This window comes from Spermophilus citellus, assembly GCF_964194105.1.
Source record: "Spermophilus citellus genome assembly, chromosome: 13".
Lineage (NCBI taxonomy): Eukaryota > Metazoa > Chordata > Mammalia > Rodentia > Sciuridae > Spermophilus > Spermophilus citellus.
In genome coordinates this window covers 95,437,812-95,456,213 of record NC_138193.1, presented here as the reverse complement: position 1 = coordinate 95,456,213, position 18,402 = coordinate 95,437,812, and the positions used below count along the sequence as shown (strand labels likewise).

General features: G+C 47.9%; 2 protein-coding genes and 1 long non-coding RNA gene across 6 annotated transcripts; 1 reads left to right on the top strand and 2 right to left on the bottom strand.

Moving 5' to 3' along the window:
• Window positions 1-1,441: 1,441 nt before the first annotated feature.
• SLC5A6 (solute carrier family 5 member 6) lies at window positions 1,442-9,107 on the bottom strand. Its single transcript, XM_081263971.1, has 15 exons — window positions 8,638-9,107; window positions 8,254-8,319; window positions 7,867-7,918; window positions 7,401-7,468; window positions 6,843-6,997; window positions 6,279-6,419; window positions 5,966-6,095; window positions 5,274-5,362; window positions 4,634-4,746; window positions 4,230-4,297; window positions 3,760-3,846; window positions 3,443-3,621; window positions 3,136-3,239; window positions 2,804-2,919; window positions 1,442-2,404 (listed from the first exon to the last, which is right to left on the bottom strand). The coding sequence occupies exons 1-15, from the start codon at window positions 9,028-9,030 to the stop codon at window positions 2,258-2,260; spliced, it is 1,908 nt and encodes a 635-aa protein (XP_081120097.1). The 5' UTR covers window positions 9,031-9,107; the 3' UTR covers window positions 1,442-2,257.
• Window positions 9,108-9,931: 824 nt separating this feature from the next.
• Window positions 9,932-13,158, bottom strand: LOC308632170. Its single transcript, XR_014018442.1, has 3 exons — window positions 12,765-13,158; window positions 12,319-12,383; window positions 9,932-9,998 (listed from the first exon to the last, which is right to left on the bottom strand). It is a non-coding gene; the product is annotated as an uncharacterized lncRNA (long non-coding RNA).
• A 28-nt stretch (window positions 13,159-13,186) lies between these two features.
• ATRAID (all-trans retinoic acid induced differentiation factor) lies at window positions 13,187-18,341 on the top strand. Of its 4 annotated transcripts, none has more exons than XM_081263986.1 (9): window positions 13,187-13,344; window positions 14,066-14,187; window positions 15,150-15,186; window positions 15,983-16,053; window positions 16,647-16,718; window positions 16,870-16,941; window positions 17,139-17,260; window positions 17,511-17,608; window positions 18,001-18,341. In XM_081263986.1, exons 1-9 carry the CDS (start codon window positions 13,246-13,248, stop codon window positions 18,103-18,105), a joined length of 798 nt encoding a protein of 265 aa, XP_081120112.1. In that variant the 5' UTR covers window positions 13,187-13,245; the 3' UTR covers window positions 18,106-18,341. The 4 variants fall into 4 exon arrangements, with proteins under 4 accessions (XP_081120112.1, XP_081120113.1, XP_081120114.1 ...); XM_081263988.1 differs by lacking the exon at window positions 13,187-13,344 and adding an exon at window positions 13,351-13,979; XM_081263987.1 differs by lacking the exons at window positions 15,150-15,186; window positions 15,983-16,053.
• The last annotated feature ends 61 nt before the right edge of the window (window positions 18,342-18,402 follow it).

The window sequence follows — 18,402 nt, the reverse complement described above, 5'->3', positions numbered from 1 at the left end:
CATGTCTGAAATAGTGTCAATGGTCATATCTTGGACCTGACCATTACAGCCATTTCTCAGGTCTGGAGTACCCACAGTCCATATTGAATAGGAATTTATATATTTTTGCAGTGCTGGGGATTAAACCCACACATGCTAGATAGCTCTATCACTGAGCTACATCCCATCACTGAATAGGAACTTTTATTTTCAATTCCAGAGTGTCATGGATTGGGGAAACAATGAGCAGAAGGTTTTAGGTTCATTGGTGCTCTAATTGGATCTGGACAGAGTAGCTGTGGCTGGGGTCTGGGTTTGAGCATGATGAGCCTGTTCTCCCACAGGGCTGGCCAGAGCAGCAGTGGAAAGAAAACTAAAGTGGAAAGAGAAAGTTGGGATATAACCAGCACTGTGGCATATGCCTATAGTCCCAGTTGCTCAGGAGGCAGAAGCAAGATCAGGTGTGCCCAGGAGTATGGAGCCAACCTTGGCAACACAGCAAGACTCTGTCTCTTAAAAAATAAGGCTGGGGTGGAGACAGGAAGATAGAATATCTAGCACAGGATATGAGAATAGCTGGATCATGTCTGGGAGCCATAAGGTGGCCTCAGTGGGAGCTGAATCCTCAGATCTGCCTGGGACATCTCTGCTGAGGTAATCTGGAGAGCTTCTCAGCAACAGAGATTGTTTGGCAAAGGACAAAAAGGGCAACAGGTGACAGCCTAAGCCACAAGAAGTAAAGCCTTAAGGAGTAAGTACATCTTCCACCCTGAGGAGTGTTGAGAGCCACAGCCAAAGGGGCCCCAGCAAACTTCCAGCTGCCAGCAAACTTCCAGCTGCCGCCTGATGATTGGCTCACAGCGGCCCCAGCAACATCTAGCCCATTGGCTTCTCTGCGGTGATGTTCATTGGGCCGTTTCCCCGCCCTTCAGACTGCAAAGCTGATGATTGGCTCACAGCGGCCCCAGCAACATCTAGCTGATTGGCTCCTCTGTGGTGATGTTCATTGGGCTGTTTCCCTGCCCTTTCAGACCACGGAGCTGCTCATTGGGGGACTTCCTTTGGCTCCGCCCACACAACCCAGCCAATTGGCCCCAAGAGCAGGAGGATTGTGGGAGGTGGTGAGGCTTGTGTGGGTGAGAGGCTTGTGGGAAGCCGGTGGTGGCAGTTGGGCTCTGAGGGTTTTTTCCTGAGGAGCTGTTTTGTTTGGTGTTTGTAGTTCTAAAAATAAAGTTCGTTTCTTTTGACAAGTGGCTCCTGAATTGTGCCCAGCCAGACTCCGGCAGAGGAGCGCAATGCCGCCCCAACAGATGTGGAACTGCAGAAACTCCAGGAAGTTTCAGTGGAAGTGTCAGTGGAAGGCCCCTCTGTCCCTTCCACTGACAAAGACATCTATGCACAGGAGGGGCTCTTCTTCTCCAGGGACTGGGTGGATAGTTGAAGACAGAACAGAAGCCAAGACTCTAGATGCAACAGCAATTTTTATTCCCTAGGAACAAAGATACACGAGGAAGAAACTCCAAAAGAAAATAGGAGTATCAATGACAGAATGATACCAGGGAGCCTGGCTCTGGAGATAAGGATAGCATATTCCACAGAGGACCTGGTTACGGCCCTGGTTCCTTGGATCCATATTTGCCCATCCCCAAAAGCCCATTTCAGTGTTTTAGGGTGGGTCAGTGATGTGGAAAACCTGCCTACTGTACACAAAGCAGATGAACACACCTGCCTATTCAGAGAGGCTCAGGGACATCAAAACCTCTCAAGTACAAATTAGGCACACAAGAACGAGGAGCCTGGGAGTCACAGACAACCTGAAAGGGATCACAGGGCCCACCGTGGCTGACAGAATCGGTGCCCACATGGAATAATAAGGGAACAGTTGTCCTTTAAGGAGCTTTGAGCTATGCGGAGCTGGTGGAGCTGGTCAATCTTGTCAAATTGGGCCCCAGGAAAATTTTCCCCAGAAGTATGGTCTCTAACTTCTCCAAAGGATACTGGCTATGCTGAATCAGAAGCCATATCCCTTTCCCAGAGGATTTGCTCCTATGCTCATTATTGCACTATCCTTCCCCCTGCAGCCTGGTCCTCTAGAGAACAGACTGGCAAAGGATGAGGAGAAACTCTGCCCTCCTCTCACCCACCTGGAATGGGACAATTTCCATGGCAGGTGAGAACCTTTAAGAACAAGATCCTTTGGTATAGACAAAGTCACCCAGTCCCATCCCTGCACTATAGTGTACTCTGACTGCTGGCTGGCAGTGGGGATCTGTCCCCATCATAGAGAGGTCTCTTGGAGAACAAAAGTGGGGCTGCTGCCCTGGTGGGATGAGCCATCCTGAGCCATCTCCTTCTTGTCTCTGCTGTCCCACAGCACCCCATTCATTTTCTTCTCCGGAAACAGGTCACAGTCCGTGGGGACATCCTGGGAACATGCAGAGCAAAGGCAGTGGAGCTGGTAAGAGTGGGCAAGAGTGGTGAAGGGACACATGTAGGAAAGCGAGAGACCCTGCTTGGGTCCCTGTTAAAAGGGAGCCCAGCCAGGCCAGTGGGGGAGCAGGGGAGGAGAAGGAGGAGCACAGTGCAGAGCAGGAGTGGGATAGGGCAGCAGAAAGGCCAGGCTGAGCTGAGCTGATCCTTTTGCTCCCCGAGCCAGCTTGGCCTTGTGGAAGGGCAGCTGCTGGGGACAGTCCCTGTTTAGGCACATGATTAGAAAAAGGAGTGCTGGAGACAGGAGACAGAAAAGGGGATAGGAGGGGACTTGGAAGGCAAGTGGCATCTGTGTGCAAGAGAAGGAAGTAGGTCATGTGACAATGGGTCCCACCTGGCTGTGGCTTCTGCAGCAAAGCCGCTTCTGACAGGACAAGGGCAGGAGGGAGAGAAGTCTTGGCAGCACAGGGTAAATGGTCCGAGGGTTCAGGGGCCGGCCCCGCATTCCCCCTGAAGGCAAAGGAACTTCTGAGTGACTTCTGGGGAACCCTCCAGGGCAGCAAGTCCTTGGCTGTCCCTTCAGCAGAAGTCTCAGCCCCCTCCCACCTCTGGGACCTCTGCTGGGAAGCCTGGCTGTTACCTACAGCCAAGGGCTCTGAGGGGCAGAGTCCTCAGGAGCCCCCTTGCCCCTCCTCATTTTTCTGCACAGCAATACCAGATCCTTACCAGTGAGCAGACTGACAGTCAGGCCCACCACAATAACTGTGGTAGAGTTGTGAGCGCTGTACCATAAATAAGACAGAGAATAGAATCGCTGCAGCCCTGTGGGCCTGGAGAGAACAGAGGGGGGAGGACAATTAGCAACTGGTTGAAAGGGCATTCTTAGACACCTCATTCTATCCACCTGCAACAACACTTCCCAAGACAACACTTCCCTAAGTCCTCTGGTGGCCAATCCCTTAGCAAGGCCTGTTTAAGATCCTTAAAACTGAGTTTCTGCCCTCAAGGAGAAGGACAGCAAGCCCAGCCTCACTTAGAGAGGGTGGTTGAGGTCATCAGGGTGGTCACAGTAGTGGTGGTCAGATTGGTGGGCAGGCTGAACATGGACCCATTAAGTGAAGGTGCAGTGCTAGAGCTCATGCTGGTCACTATGCTCCCAACGCCGATCCAGAAGGCCATGATGAGTCCCGCCAACAGGCCCACAATGGCACCCTGCCCGAAGACACAGCACACTTACTTGTCACAAGGCCAAACCTTCACAGTCTCCAGCCCCCCATCCTGAAAGCCCTGCCAACCCAGTCCACAGGCCCATCCCATGAACATGACTGTGGACCCAGATACATCACTCACAGGAGGGTTGGCACAAGGAAAGAACATCCCAAGGCAGAAGAGTCCAAGCAGTGGCCCCCCGACCATGCCAAAGATGCTGATTGCTGCCTGGGGAGGAGAGAGTTGAGGAAAAATGAGAAAAGAACACACCACCCACAATCAAAGACCCCAGGCTCACTGAGCAAGCACAACTACCCATCACTGCCTCATAGCCCCACTCATCAGCTGTCTATCTCCTCCCCCTGGAACAGAGGGCAGAGATGACTGCAGGTATGTGCTCTGGATTCCCACTTCTCTGACCTGACAATATCCCAGAAGTAACCTGAGAGCTTTTTGCCACTTGAGAGTCTAAAGTGGCAAAAAGCTAAAGGTGGTCCATCAAAGGGGATTTCTGACACCTGCTCCTTAAGCCATGCCCTGCTGAAAATTTCCTGTTTCAATCAATCCCTTTTCTTCCTTACAAAGTATTTTCTTCTCTCCATAGTCATTACCTGCAGCACAGATCCCAAATGGGAAGAAATATAGGCCATTCCAAGACAAAGTATCCCATAGCCAAAGGCTGGGGAAAAGCACAAGGGAGAAAATAAGCAGATGTGAGCAAACACAATAAAAAGAGAGAAAAACAATACAACTACCCAACCAAGCCACCACTCCTGGAGCCCTGGAAAGAGGGCACATATTCCTCATGCCCCAGCTCCAGGTCCCTCTGCCCATTCTCAGTGCTATGTGACTCAGAAACCTCCCCCAGGAAACGCTCTGAGATATATAAAACCATGGGGTGAAGGCTGTGGGCTTCACCAGGCAACTGGTGTGCCCAGGATAAAATAGGTGCTGACAGTAGTCAGGGTGTATCTCAGAAAGAACAAAACTGACAATATGGGAAGTGTAACCCCACCAAGGCTTCTGGAAAGCACGATGGCCCGGGCCTCGCAGAACTCAGGGAACCAAGGTTGAATCAGGTCTTCCATCGTAACAGTTGCCAATGAATTAAAAGCAGAGGATATGGTGCTAGAAAAAAGAGAATGAGGAACAGCACTGTGCCCAGGAGCCAAGATAGGCAGAACTAACAAGGGACTCTACAGAGAGAACAGGGCCCAAAAGGTGACAGAGATGACATATGCAACCTAGAACCATCCTCACAGTTGGAACTCGGGATACTTCAGAGGAGGTCTGGAAGGCAAGGACTCTGTCCCTTGTTGATTTTTCTTTTCTTTTTTTTTTTTTTTTTTGGCAGCACTGGGGACTGAACCTAGGATCACCCATGTGGTAGGCCAAGTGCTCTACTACTGAGCCCCAGACACTGTCCTTTTCGGATGTAGGTAAAGTTTTTGTTGAAGTCAATCGATTCCTGACATTATAAAAAGAACTCTTAATCAAAACAGAGCATCATCTGCAGAGGCTGTGGTCTTATACAGTTGGACTATATCTTGTCATCCATAATGGATGGCACAGTGAGAAACTCAATGGGATCCCTCCTCCACCTGTCCCCTTGGAGTAGGAGCACCACACCTGGGGCAAGTGGTCAAAGGCGATACCTGAGGGAGCCACTGAAGAGGCAGGCAACAAAGAGCCCAGGCAGGCCTGGCAGACCTTTCAGGATGTCTATCACAAAGTAGAGGACGAACTGCAAGCAGAGCAGAGTACATGGACCTCCTCAGAAGGGTGCCTTCCCCAGGTGGGCTGTGCACCGAAACCCCTCTGCACATGCCCCAGCAAGTCCCCAGAGCCTGGTGCATCAGGATAGGGAGTCAGATACACAGGCATCTGCTACTATAAGTGACCTCCCCCAAGTCAACAGAAAAGGGGCCCTGAAGAGAGAGAGACACATGGCAGCACAAGTCCCAGTTCTGCCTCTGACTAGCAGTGTGATGTCAGCACACTGCCTATCTCACCAAGGCGATTTCTCCTCTATAAAATGACACTTCTGGAAGGCTTACATAAGACCAGGCATATGACAACTCCTGGCAGAGCATGTTGTGCATAGTGAGGGACAGGTTAAAAGTAACCTTCTCCCCACGCCCCCACCCCAGCAGGATGAGCACTAATTAGGTGATGACTAGGGCTGGCATCTGACCCTCTAGACTATTGGAACCTCAGAGTTAGAGAGGACTTTTCCTCCATCTCCCATCCAGGCCCTGGGGCTTTTCTGTAGCTACTCAAACTATCTGCTTGGATGCCAGGTCTGGCCTCTCATGGGCACAGGAGGGAGCTGGAGAGGCCTTCTCACTTGGTCAGGAGCTGCCTGAGACTGCTGGGTACTCATGGGATTCTCCTGGTAATAGGCGAACATGACCAGGCCGATGAGGCAGCTCATGCAGAGGACCAGCTGCTGGCAGGGGAACACCGCATAGCAGGAGCTGCAAAAAGTCAATACCAAGGGGTAAGGCTGGGTTAATAGGCACCATCAGGCACACCCTCCTGAGCCTTCAGAGATGTCTACTTCCTGGCTCCAATGGATGCATGTGCACCCTGCCATCCTGCCCCACCTCATGCATCTCCAGGGAACCCCCTCCTCTACTGCTTCCTGACCCCGCACTCACAGCACAGCAGCCTTCTCTGTGCGGGAACTGAGGTAGCGCTGCACCTGAGCCTGGTTCACACCATATAAAGAGAGCATCATAAAGACTCCCCCAAAGGCCAAGGTCCAGAAGGTGTGCCGCACAAAGGGGTCAGGATCCAGCCTGCAACAGATGCCACCCAGCCACCATGTCAGAGCCCCAGACACCAACTTGGCTTTCCTGTCCTCCTAGAAAGAGAGGCAAGTGGACAGCAGAGCAAAGTGCCACTGCTATGCTAAGAGAATGACTTAAGACAAGGACCTGGATAGACTCAAGAGATAACACAGCAAGCTGGAGGGAGAGTTCCCTCTTTCCAACCCCAGCCTCGTCCCAGGTAGTCATCCTGGTACCATCCTGACCCTCCACAAACACCAGTAGGGCACCTGTGATCACCGTTCCTCTCTGTAGTGCCAGTTTCCTGCCCATGCAGTGTTGCACCTGAGCTTCCCAGCATGCCCTTTGCTTATGATGCCCAGATACTAGGTTTTAGGATGGGCTTGGATCCCAGATACTGCAGACTGCAGTCAGGACAAAGTGTGTACTTACTCAATCCCAGAGATACGGCCATGCTGGGAAGCCACATCCCACACATGCCCCAAGCCTCCTACTTTGTTCGACCCCACAATGATGACTGCCAGCTGCCCTAAGAACATGACCAGTGTCTGGAACACATCTGTCCAGATGACAGCCTTCAGTCCACCCTGCAGAGAAAAGACAGCACACCTGCCAAATATATCTTCCACATCATCCACAGGAAGGACACAACCAGCAAGGAGGCTACACAACTTTCCGGCAGTAATCACTGGGACTCTACTGGCATCATTCCCATCCTCACTCCTACCTCCCATCCTAAATCTCATCTTCCGTCACCCCAACTTATCTGTAGATTTCATCCCATCTCCTCACCTATATTCTTATCTCATTCCTTTTTTTTTTTTTTTTTTTAGTTGTAGATGAACACAAGACATTTATTTATTTATTTATTTTTATGTGGTGCTAAGGATAGAACCCAGTGCCTCACACTTGGGAGGCAAGCACTCTGCGACTGAGCTAAAATCCCAGCCCCTCATCCCTTCTTTATCTCTCAGGCCTTACTGCACTTACCAATGCAGTATAGATGTTGCAGACAATGCCCAGGGTCAGCACAGACAGCCACAGATCAAAGCCAGTCACTGTAAGCAGATATAAGTCACACTCATATCTCTGGAAGTGGGTTTCCCAAGACAGAAGCCGGAAAAGCCCTGGTGAATGCAGCTATGCTAAGTCATAGAGATGAAGCAATTAGTCATTAAAGACAAAATAAACCATTCTCAATGGGGAAAAATGTTTGCAGAGCTCCCCCAAAAGGTGTTGATTAACCAAGTCAGGCGAGGCATAGTAATGTTTGATCAGCTTTCAAGTAAGGTGAACCAATCCTGCTTCTACCTGATAGAAGCCAACCCAAGGGCCCATGCAATGATTTAACTCCCTGTCCAAAGTTAGGTTCTTATGGCACATTGCCCTTCTTTGACCCTCCCAAAGGTGTTTTCCCAGACTGCCACTGCTGGAAGCCAGGGGCCTGACTCCTCACCTGCATTGAGGGCCAAAGATGGAGCATAGAGCACGACCCCCATGTAGATCACCTGTTGGGTATGCGAAAGGATGCGATGGGGAGAGGAGATGCAGGTGGGATGAGAGAAGGATGGACCTCAGCTCCAATTTCTCCAAGATTTCCCTTTTCCTAGTTCAATTCCCTCTCCCTTCTCCTCCCAATGTCTGGCTTAATATCACCCAGGTACCTATGGTAGCATTGGACAGAATGGGCAGCAGGGGGCTGCTGATGGCTTCTATGACATTAACCCCTCACAGGAATTTCAATCCTGCCAGTCTGAGAGCAGGGAAAACTCCATATCCCTCAACGTGCCTAAATTCAGCTCTCTACATGCCCCGGGCTCAATTTCTATCACATTCCACCTACCATCTGAAAAATGAAGGTCACAGTTCCACAAACCCGCACTGCTTTATTGAATCGGAGCTCCAAGTACTAGGTAGGAATACACAGAAAGAAACGTATGGCATTCCTCCCAACTCTGCCCTCCACAACACATACCCCTTCCCTCAAAGACCCAGGAGGGAACATCTAACGCATGTCTACTCTAAGCCTTCCTCAGCAAGGCACTCCCCGGACTCCCAGCCCCACCAGGACTCCATCCAGGAAGAACTGAGAAACTCAGGGGAATTCTCTGCCATCTTCCTTGGATGGCGGTGATCTAGGGCCCTAGATCACCTCATGTATGTCCTGTCCTCTTCTCCATTCATATCTCTGGAGGTCCCCATGCCTCCCCCGACCTTCCCTGCTCACCTCATAGGCACTGGTGAGATTCAAACGGTAGAAGATGGGGATGAAGATGTGAGCAGGTATCAGCAGCCCTAGGAAGTAGGAGCAACCCAAGAACCAATACTGGGTCCCAAATCGGTAGATCTCAGATGGAACTCCCAGGATGGCAACAGCTGACTGGAAGGTGGCTAGCAGGGACAGCGCCACGGGAAAGCAGCTCATTTTGCGATCTGCCATCAGCAGTTGGCCAACGGTATGGCGGCCCCAGCCACGAAAAGCATGGTAGAGACCAATGGCCAGGGAGAGAAGCAACAGCAGAACAAATACCACATAGTCCACAAAGGAGAAGGTAGATGTGGCCACGCTTGGGTGCGAGGTTGAGAGGAGGGGGGCTGCGGTGCTCATCGTTACACTCATCCTCGCAGTGTCTGTGGTCTGCAGCCAGGTGCTGCTCCTGGGTTCTGGGCTGCCACTCAGGCAGCTTACAAGCTGGCTCCCAGCCACGGTTATCACAGTCCTCCTCTTCCACCCAGTGACATGGTCCAGGGTGAGCTGCAAGGAGTCAACTTCTAGTCAAGCCTATTTTGTTCCATACCTGTTAGACTTGCACCAGACAGTGTGGCGATAACTACCTGTGAAGGCCTGGGATGGGCTGGTTAGGGGAAATCGGAAAGGGAGGAAGCAGCAGAGTAAGAGAGCCAGGAGACAATAATTTGGCTAGGACCTCTGGGTGTGCAAAGCTGTGAAATTCAATAATATTCTTGGGCCTCCACCTAAGTAGCAAAAAGAAAAATCAACTCTAGCTCCAGTTTCTTTTCAGAATTAATATAAACTTTGCCTTGTAGGCAAAGACCCAGTCACCATAATGTACTAAGCTAGTAGAGCCCAGCCTGGCGCCACAGCCCTGCAGGGAAAAAGAAATGGAGAACAATGACAGCAGGGCTTCCCCTGTACCCCTTGCCTCAGGCTTACCTCCCATGATTCCCAGAATCACCCTTCTAACAGCACCACTTCTCAGCACTGCTCAACAGTGAGCTTGCCTCCATGGCAGCCCAAACTCCATTCTAATCACTCTGTGCCCTTTCCTTTCTCTCCAACACTACTCAATCAACCTGATACCCAATTTCTCAGACCCTCCACCTGCCCTATCAAGGTCAATAACAGATCTGGAAAGAATGATGGGATTCCAAAGTGAGAGGCAAGGTGCCAGGGCACTGTGCTGGAACCAAGGATTGAAGATTATGATTCCAGAACCACTGTGGACAAAAGCTAACCAGCTGGGGAGAATGTTCGCACACTGCTGTAGGCAGACACCTACCTGGAGAAGTAATCCCTGTTCTGTGGCAGAGCTGGGCAGAGGTGGAGTGTCTGGCTCTATAAAGTGGCTAAGAAGAGACCAGGAATGAGGCGTGGGGAAAAGCTCAAAAGCTATTTGTTCTGGTCCATCCATGCAGGGAACCAATCACTGTGAACCAAATGGCCCTATCACCCCAACTCAGAAGTTCCAAAATGGGAAGCAGTGAGCTCATATTCAATAGCATTCCTAGATGGATTAGGCTTTCGGCCTAAGTCACTCTTGGCACCCTGTGTGCTGGAGGAAGCTAGAAAGGAGGAACTGAGAGAAAATGAGAAAGTTGCTTTTCTAACTCCCACACAAAAAATAGTAATCCTCCAAGAACACACAGAGAAGCAAAGATGGAATTGCAGAATTTCAGCATTTAAAGAAATCTTAGGTGATCACTATTATATCCTCCTCATTTCACAGATAAGCAAAGGCCCAGATTATTCAAGTGAACTTTTCATAAGCACAGCCAATTGTTGTCAGAGGCCAGATCAGAACCAGGATCTAATAATTCCCCATCCATTCTGCTCTCCATAAATATCATCTTGTCTTCAGAACAAATGCCCTAGGAGTACTTATTGGTATGGAGGAAAAAACACCAGAGTGTCATGTATTTAGATAGCCTAACATGACGACAGTTAACATTTTCTAAACATCTGCTATGTAGCCCAGAAGTGTGCTAAGTGCTTTGCTCTCATTAGTAACACTAAATAATGAAGTTATAATGGCTGATGCTGGGGCTGGGGATGTGGCTCAAGCGGTAGCGCACTCGCCTGGCATGCGTGCGGCCTGGGTTCGATCCTCAGCACCACATACCAACAAAGATGTTGTGTCCGCCGAGAACTAAATATTAAAAATTCTCTCTCTCTCCCCCCTCTCTCACTCTCTCTTAAAAAAAAAAAAGGCTGATGCTTTCAAAATACCATTTCTCAGGTTAAGACAGGAATTTTTCACTAGGTAATTGAAACAAATAATTTGCTTAAGGTTATGCAGTATGATACAAAACAAGGGAGAAAAAAATAGTGTTGGCTAAAGGAAGAGTATTGTCTGTAACTATGACAGGTGAGTCACCAGAAAAGATCTGTCCTTACTACTCCAAGAAAGGGCAGGAGCTGAGTGTTAACTATAGTCAATCATTCAAGACACATAGTTTACATTTCAACTAATCTAGAGATAGATTAATATAAACTGTGTCTTCTGGTCCTGCCCACTGGAGGGAAGATCAGGCCAACCTTTAGCTCTCCAGAATTCTTGGGCATATGAGCCTGGTTAGCAAGGAATAGACTGAATCTGAACTTGGAACCTCCTGGGACCAATGAAAAGAAGAAAGAGCTGGCAATTATTGGGTCACATGTTTACAGTCACGTATGCTAGTGTCTAGAACAAAGTTCTGAGCAGGTCACTCTGGTTTAATCTAAAGATGCCCAGGGCTTTTTTATGTTGCAACATCTTGAGTTTTCTTATTCCTCTTTGACAATTTTTACTGCTAATGATAGAGATGATGGGAACTACTAGAAAGAGAAGTCTGCTATGTGCAACAAAGAACATGCAGAACTAAATGGTTAATGGCACTGATAGGCAGGTGGTTACAGAAAGGACTGGGACACCATACTGCTGAGGTAAACTGATAGGCTTCCTAATAAAATTCTATTTGCCTGAAGTACAGAGAACCCTCCTGGATGGCTAAAGAGAGCCAGGAAAGACAGAAGAAAAAAAAAACAACCAACAACAACAACCCAGTAACAAAGCCTTCATCGAACACAGTATAATTCTAGGAACAGAGCAGTGGCTTTCTAAAAACCCTACACTGATAAAATCCAATGGACTTGCCAGAGAGTTGGAGTCAAAAGGAGGAACCAAGTTGTTTCACTAAAACTTCAACATACCAAGGTACAAATAGCTCATGGGGCCCCTTTTAAAAAAGCCTTGCTCACTTTGGTCACACATTGCACTGGAATGCTTTGACTCCTACAAAATGTAAAGGACCCACTGTAGGATCAACTTCTCCAAAAACATTCTCTCAAAATTTGTCTTGTGTCTAAAATTCCTCAAGGTCTGAAAAGCTTGGGGCTTCTTATCAAAATGCCAAGATCGGATTTTAACATCTTGGAAAATGTGCCTGCCATCCAAATGTAAAATGCAAGGTATAGGTACCTAGTAATAGATACCTGGGAGAACACGAAGGGAAGGCTCTGCTGGCTACTCGAGATGAGTTCTGGTTGGCTTCAATGAGCTTTTATTGGGGGGGGGGGGGGCAGGGGGGACGCTAATCAAAGCAAAAACTGTTTCTCCAAAAGCAGGCGTCCCCTGGCACCCTTCAGTCAGAACACCGGCTACCCTGGGACACTGCTGCCTTGCCTTACCTCCGTTCTTCAGCCAGGGCTAGGAAGGTCTCTTCTTTCTTTCCGAACTCAGCATCGCTCCCTGTCTTTGGAAAGGAAAAAAGAGAGAGAGAGAGAGAAGGGCACGTCTGTGTTGCCCCAACCTCCTCGCTATGCTCTGGGACGCCGTGCGGTCTCAGGACTGAGGTGAAGGCGACTTGGCACCCGGGGCGTTCCCAGGCTCGTGTCCTCCCGCCCGTATTTGCCCTTCGCCCTCCGCTGCTCCATCACCCTTACCCTCTTTCTTTCCCGGCTTTCCCCTGCCCTCCACACGTGCCGAGCTCACCTCTTAACTGCTCGCACTTCAGATCTCCAGTCCCCACGCTTAGGGACAGTCCGCTCCGCCCCTACCAGTCCCTCCTCGCCCGCCCAGAAACTGTTCTGCCCAGCCTCTTCGCCCCCGCCCACTCCGGCCCGGCCCAGCCCACCTGCCGGGTCTCCACACGTGGATTGCTGGAGGGCTGGTCCCGCAGCTCCCAGGCCGGGTGACAGCGGGGCCCCGCCCCCTGCCCGCCCCAGCCGCTGTGCCGCCATGTTTACTGAGGGCGGATGGAGAGGCCCGAATCAATGCGGAGGCGCAACCTTGGCATCTGGACTAGCAGAACGCGGGCCGGAGGGAGTCTGCAGTCGGCTCAGGGGAGCTGAGCGGCTACAGGGGCGTATGCCAAAGCGGGAATTGAAAAGGCGAGTGGGTCTGTCCACCCCGAATGAGCACTGGAGCGCACCGAAACTAGCACGGACCGCGTAGAGATGCCCGCCCTTCGGCGACTGGACCTGTCCGACTAAGCCACGCCCCGAGGCGATTGCACTAGAAGGGTTAGATCACGCACCTTTAGAGGGCGTGGCGCTCCGGAGGCGGGGCCCCGCGCTGCTCTCGCGAGCTGTCTAGGAGGTCGGAGAGGGCGGAAAATGGCGCCTATCGTTCCTAGTAGTAGTGCAAGCCTGGTTTCCAGGGCTATGGCCCTGCTCCTCGCTCTGGGCGTGGAAAGGGCTCTGGCGCTACCCCAGGTACAGAAGCAAATTGAAGCCGGGCTGAAGTAGGGTTTGTTGACCCTCTGTGTGTCGCGCTTGCCCGCGGTTCTCCCCTCCTTCTGCCGTCTCAAGCTCGGATTTCCTCCTCGAGACCTCCAGATCCTAGTCCCAGGAATACCCCAGACGGATCCTACTCCCGAGTACTCACAGTACTCACGTTGCCCAGGCCTCCGGCGCCCTCGCCCTGCCCACATTCAAAGACCTATGAAATTCGACCTCCTCTCTCCTCAGCCTTTGAATAATTTTAAATTCTTCGTGCGGATGAGTCCTATGACTCTTTTGCAAGCTGTCCAGTCACGAATGCCGTCCGTGGTGCGGTGATAGGACTATTCTTTCTGTAATGCTTGACGAGTTCTTTGTGTTCCTGCAGTCCTTTTACGCTCGGCTAAACTGGGGCTGCCAAGATTCGAAGTCTCTGGAGAGACCATAGTAAAAACCTTGTGTAGTAATCCTCAAAGATAAAAGATCTTTCCTGTGTGAAGACTGGTACTGAAAATCTGACGCACTCGTTCAGCTCCCAGCTTTAGGAGAAGAAATGGCATCTCCTAGTCCAGCCTGATAAAAAGATATGACATGAGCCATCTCCCCTGCGTTAGAGGAATTCTGGAGAGGTGTACTGGCAGTGAATTATTGATCCTTGTTTGTTCTCTTGGCTTTTCTTTCTACAACCCTAATAAGGTTTCTTTCTCTTCTGCAGATATGTACCCAGTGTCCGGGGAGTGTGCAAAATTCGTCAAACGTGGCCCTTTACTGTAAGCAGACTCCGGAGCTAATGCTGCACGCCCGCTGCTGCCTGAATCAAAAGGGCACCATCTTTGGGTGAGGGAGTAGAAGACATCCTTGGATACCGGAAAAGAGTTTCAGACCTAAATCTACAATCCTTGCCAGATTGGGTTTTGAGATAAATATTGGTGCCTAACCGGAGGCATCTAAACCATGATCCTCAAACTTTTAAATTTGTTATAGCGATTTTGGCTTCCTGGATGAAACTGCTTAAAAGTCATAGTTTGGGCCTTTTTAAAAATAGGCTTTTATGCTGGGCTCAGTGGTGAATGTCTGTCATCCCAGCGGCTCAGGAGGCTGAGACAGGAGGATCATAGCCAGACTCAGCAAAAAGCAAGACACTAAGCAACTAAATGATACCCTGTCTCTAGCTAAAATATAAAAAGGCGGGGGGGGGGGGGGGTGCTGCTGATGTGGCTCAATGGTTAAGTCCCTTTGGTACCAAAAAAGGGCTTTTATGGCACCATTTTGAAAAGAGCTTTGTTCTTTTGTTTATTATCAAGACTTGGGTTATTTACTGTGTGTCTGGAAGAGATTCTCCCCTTATTCTCCAAGACACTGGCTTTTTTTCCTTTTCTGATTAATTCATTTTTTCTTTAGGACAAATTCCTCTTCCTGGCCCTTTTTTCAGGTTAACCCCTCAAATTCACTCCTTGGCCTGGCTGCCTTTTTCCCTTTACACTTTTTTTTTTTTTCGGGGGGGGGGATCTGCCTATTCTTTTTTCTTTTTTTTTTAGGGGAGGGTATGGGGGATTGAACTCAGGGGCACTCGACCACTAAGCACATCTCCAGCCCTATTTTTTATTTTATTTAGAGACAGGATGTCACAGAGTTGCTTAGGGCCATGCTAAATTGCTGAGGCTGGCTTTGAACTCTTGATCCTCCTGCCTCAGCCTCCCAATGTGTGGGGATTATAGATATGTGCCATCCTGCCCAAGAATCTGTCTATTCCTAATGGCTTCAACTATAACCATCATGCAAATCTCTCCCCAAATTAGGTATCTTTTAGTGACCTTTGACTTCTTCAAGCTCCAGGTACATGTGGGTATCTCTAACCTATTAAACATTTCTTCCTGGGTACACTCTAAACTTCAAATTGGAAAATGACATGCCTTGCTCTTGTTCTCTTCTTTCCCTAATCTACCTAAATACTTCCTGTGTTAAACTTTCTGAAAGCCAATTTTTTTCATTATCGTTATCTTGCTTTCATATTGTATGTGTAACTATTTCTTGCCCACAGGATACAGTTGAAATCACGAACTACCATAACTAGTCCCAACCTGTTTTTCCAACATTTAAATTACTTGCCCACTCAAACCCTCCATAAGGTCTAGCTCCAGCCAGACTTGCCTCCTCCCCAAAGGCATTCCATTTTTGTTAGTTTCTTCATGCCTCTTTCCATAACTAAAATTGCATTCCTCCACCAAGTTAGGACATAGCAATACTTAAATTCCAACATCCTTTGTGAATGCTCCCTACTACCACATCCCAGAGTAATATCTTTTCCCTTGTAACACTTAGTGTTTATACCATTCAAATTTCTGTATATGGTCTCCTATGATTTCTTTCATATTGTAATTTAATGTATTCATTTTTAGTGTTTTTTTTTTTAAGTTATACTCTTGTTCCCCTACTACATTGTAATCCACTTGAAGACTAAGATACTGTGTTATATATATTTTGTCCTCTCCTAATTTTTGCAGTTTGTAGTTACTCAGTAAATTTTCCCCCCGGTACTGGTGATTGAACCCAGGGGAGCTGTGTCACTACGTTTCATCCCCAATCCTGCTTATTTTACACATCTCATTAAATTATACCTGTTGGCCTCAAGCTTGTGGTACTCCTGCCTCAGTCTCTCAAGATGCTGGGATTACAGGTGTTCACCACTGCACATGGCACTCAGTAAGTGTTTGTAAAATAAAGGACTGGAAAGTAATAGATAGTGAAGAAAAAATAGCATGTCATGGAGTTTAATGCCCAGGAGTTTAGAATCCGTCTGTAATAGAAGTTGCACTTGGAAAAAAACTGTATGTGATACATTTTTTTAATTTAAATGTCTTCTGTGGATCTGAGAATCAATATAAGATTCACTAATCTAAACAAGAACAAAATTTCTTCCAATATTTGCACAGTGCATAGAAAAAAGTATTAGAACAGTTTGGTCCAATAGAATATTCTGTGATAATGGAAATGTTCTAATCTGTACTAAACAAAACATAGCCACTAAGGTGGTTATTTCACATGCACTTTGAAATGTGACTAATGTAAATGAAACACTGAATTTTTAGACTAAATTAAATTAACTACATATAGCTAATATTGATTGTGTCAGATAATGCATGATTGAAATGTCCACTACAACACCTAGTCTATGGCTCTAAACAATTGTATTCAATTACCATTAGCTGAAAGGGAGACTGCATAATCAAATACAAACCTTGCCTTGGATTAAAAAAAAAAGATACATAGTTATTCCAATTATTTTATTTCCTCAGATTGGATCTCCAGAACTGTTCTTTGGAGGATCCTGGGCCAAACTTTCCTCAAGCATATACTGCTGTTATCATGTAAGTGGTTAGGTTCCCTCTTGCCCAAAAGGTGAATATGATAAAGTGTTGATAGGAAAATCTTTGGGGATGGACCCTTTAGAAAGTAAATGAATATTAATATTGGATAATCAGGAAAAAGATATTTTCCTGAACAGTATGTACTTTGCAGAGACCTTCAGGCAAACCCTCTCAAGGATAACTTGGCCAACACCTTCCGTGGCTTTATCCAGCTCCAGACTCTGTGAGTAACAGGATAGGGCAAATGCTACAAATTCAACAACTTTGGGCTGCATTTTCTTTTTCTTCTTTCTTTTATTTTATTATTTTTGGTGTTGGGGATTGAATCTATGGCTCTTGCATGTTAAGCATTTGCTCTACCTCAGAGTTACGCCCTCAGCCCCTCAGGTTGCATGTTATGATCACCTATGTTGTCTTCAGGGTACTGCCACAAGGTATAAGCTGTCCTGGGGGTAATGATGCCTGGAAACAAGTTATCTCTTATAAAGACAACAAGATCTGCCAAGGGCAAAGGAACCTTTGCAATAGCACTGGAGACCCAGGTATGCTGTCTTATCTCCACCCTTCTGAGCATTTCCTTTCCTCCCTTATATTATCTGTTTTAGATCAGAAATATAATAATACTTACGTTGTCTTTTGTTTGAAGATCTGAGGCTTTAACTCTTTGGAAAGAAAAGATCTTAAATATTATTATGTTCTGATTATTTGTATTCTGAGAACTAAGTTAAAGCACATATTTTGGAATAAACCTGATTCCATTCAGTGATGTTCTCCTTTCTTTCTGACTTCCAGAAATGTGTCCCGAGAATGGATCTTGTGCAGTTGATGGTCCTGGTCTCTTGCAGTGTGTTTGTGCTGATGGCTTCCACGGATACAAGTGTATGCGCCAGGTGAGGATTTGAACTTCTTTTTTTTTTTTAAAGAGAGAGTGAGAGAGGGGAGAGAGAGAGAGAGAATTTTTAATATTTATTTTTTAGTTCTCGGCGGACACAACATCTTTGTTGGTATGTGGTGCTGAGGATCAAACCCGGCCGCACGCATGCCAGGCGAGCGCGCTACCCCTTGAGCCACATCCCCAGCCCCTTGACCTTCTTATTAGTAATAAAAGGAATGCATAGGGCAGGAACCTCTCTGAAAGGAAAGCCACAAGAAGCTGATGCCAGTTACCTAGAGAAGAGGAGCTATAGGGGAATTGCCCAGAATGAACTAGGTGTTAGGAGGTAGTTCTCTGTGCAATGAATGCTGTGTAATTTTTTTTTTTTTTTTTTTTGGTTAATCACAGGGCTCCTTCTCACTATTTATGTTCTTTGGGATTCTGGGATCCACCACACTATCCCTCTCCATTTTGCTTTGGGGAACCCAGCGCCGAAAAGCCAAGACTTCATGAACTACACAGGGCTTCCTACTGACCTAAGATCATCCTGATGTATATAGCCCAGCAAGGAAGATTTGTTAACTTGACGGGCATCATTGACCAACGGACCTTCCTAAGTCTGAGGCTGCATTTGGAAGGAAAAAGAAAAATTGCACTATGCCAGTGTTGGACACTCTTGAGTCAGGAATGAACCAGTACCAGTTCCCATTTGTGCTGTTGACTACAATAAACATTAAAAAAAAAAAGAAGAAGAAGAACTTTTCCCCTTTTTCTTTCTTCTCTTTTTTCTTTTTTACATTTTAGGGAAAG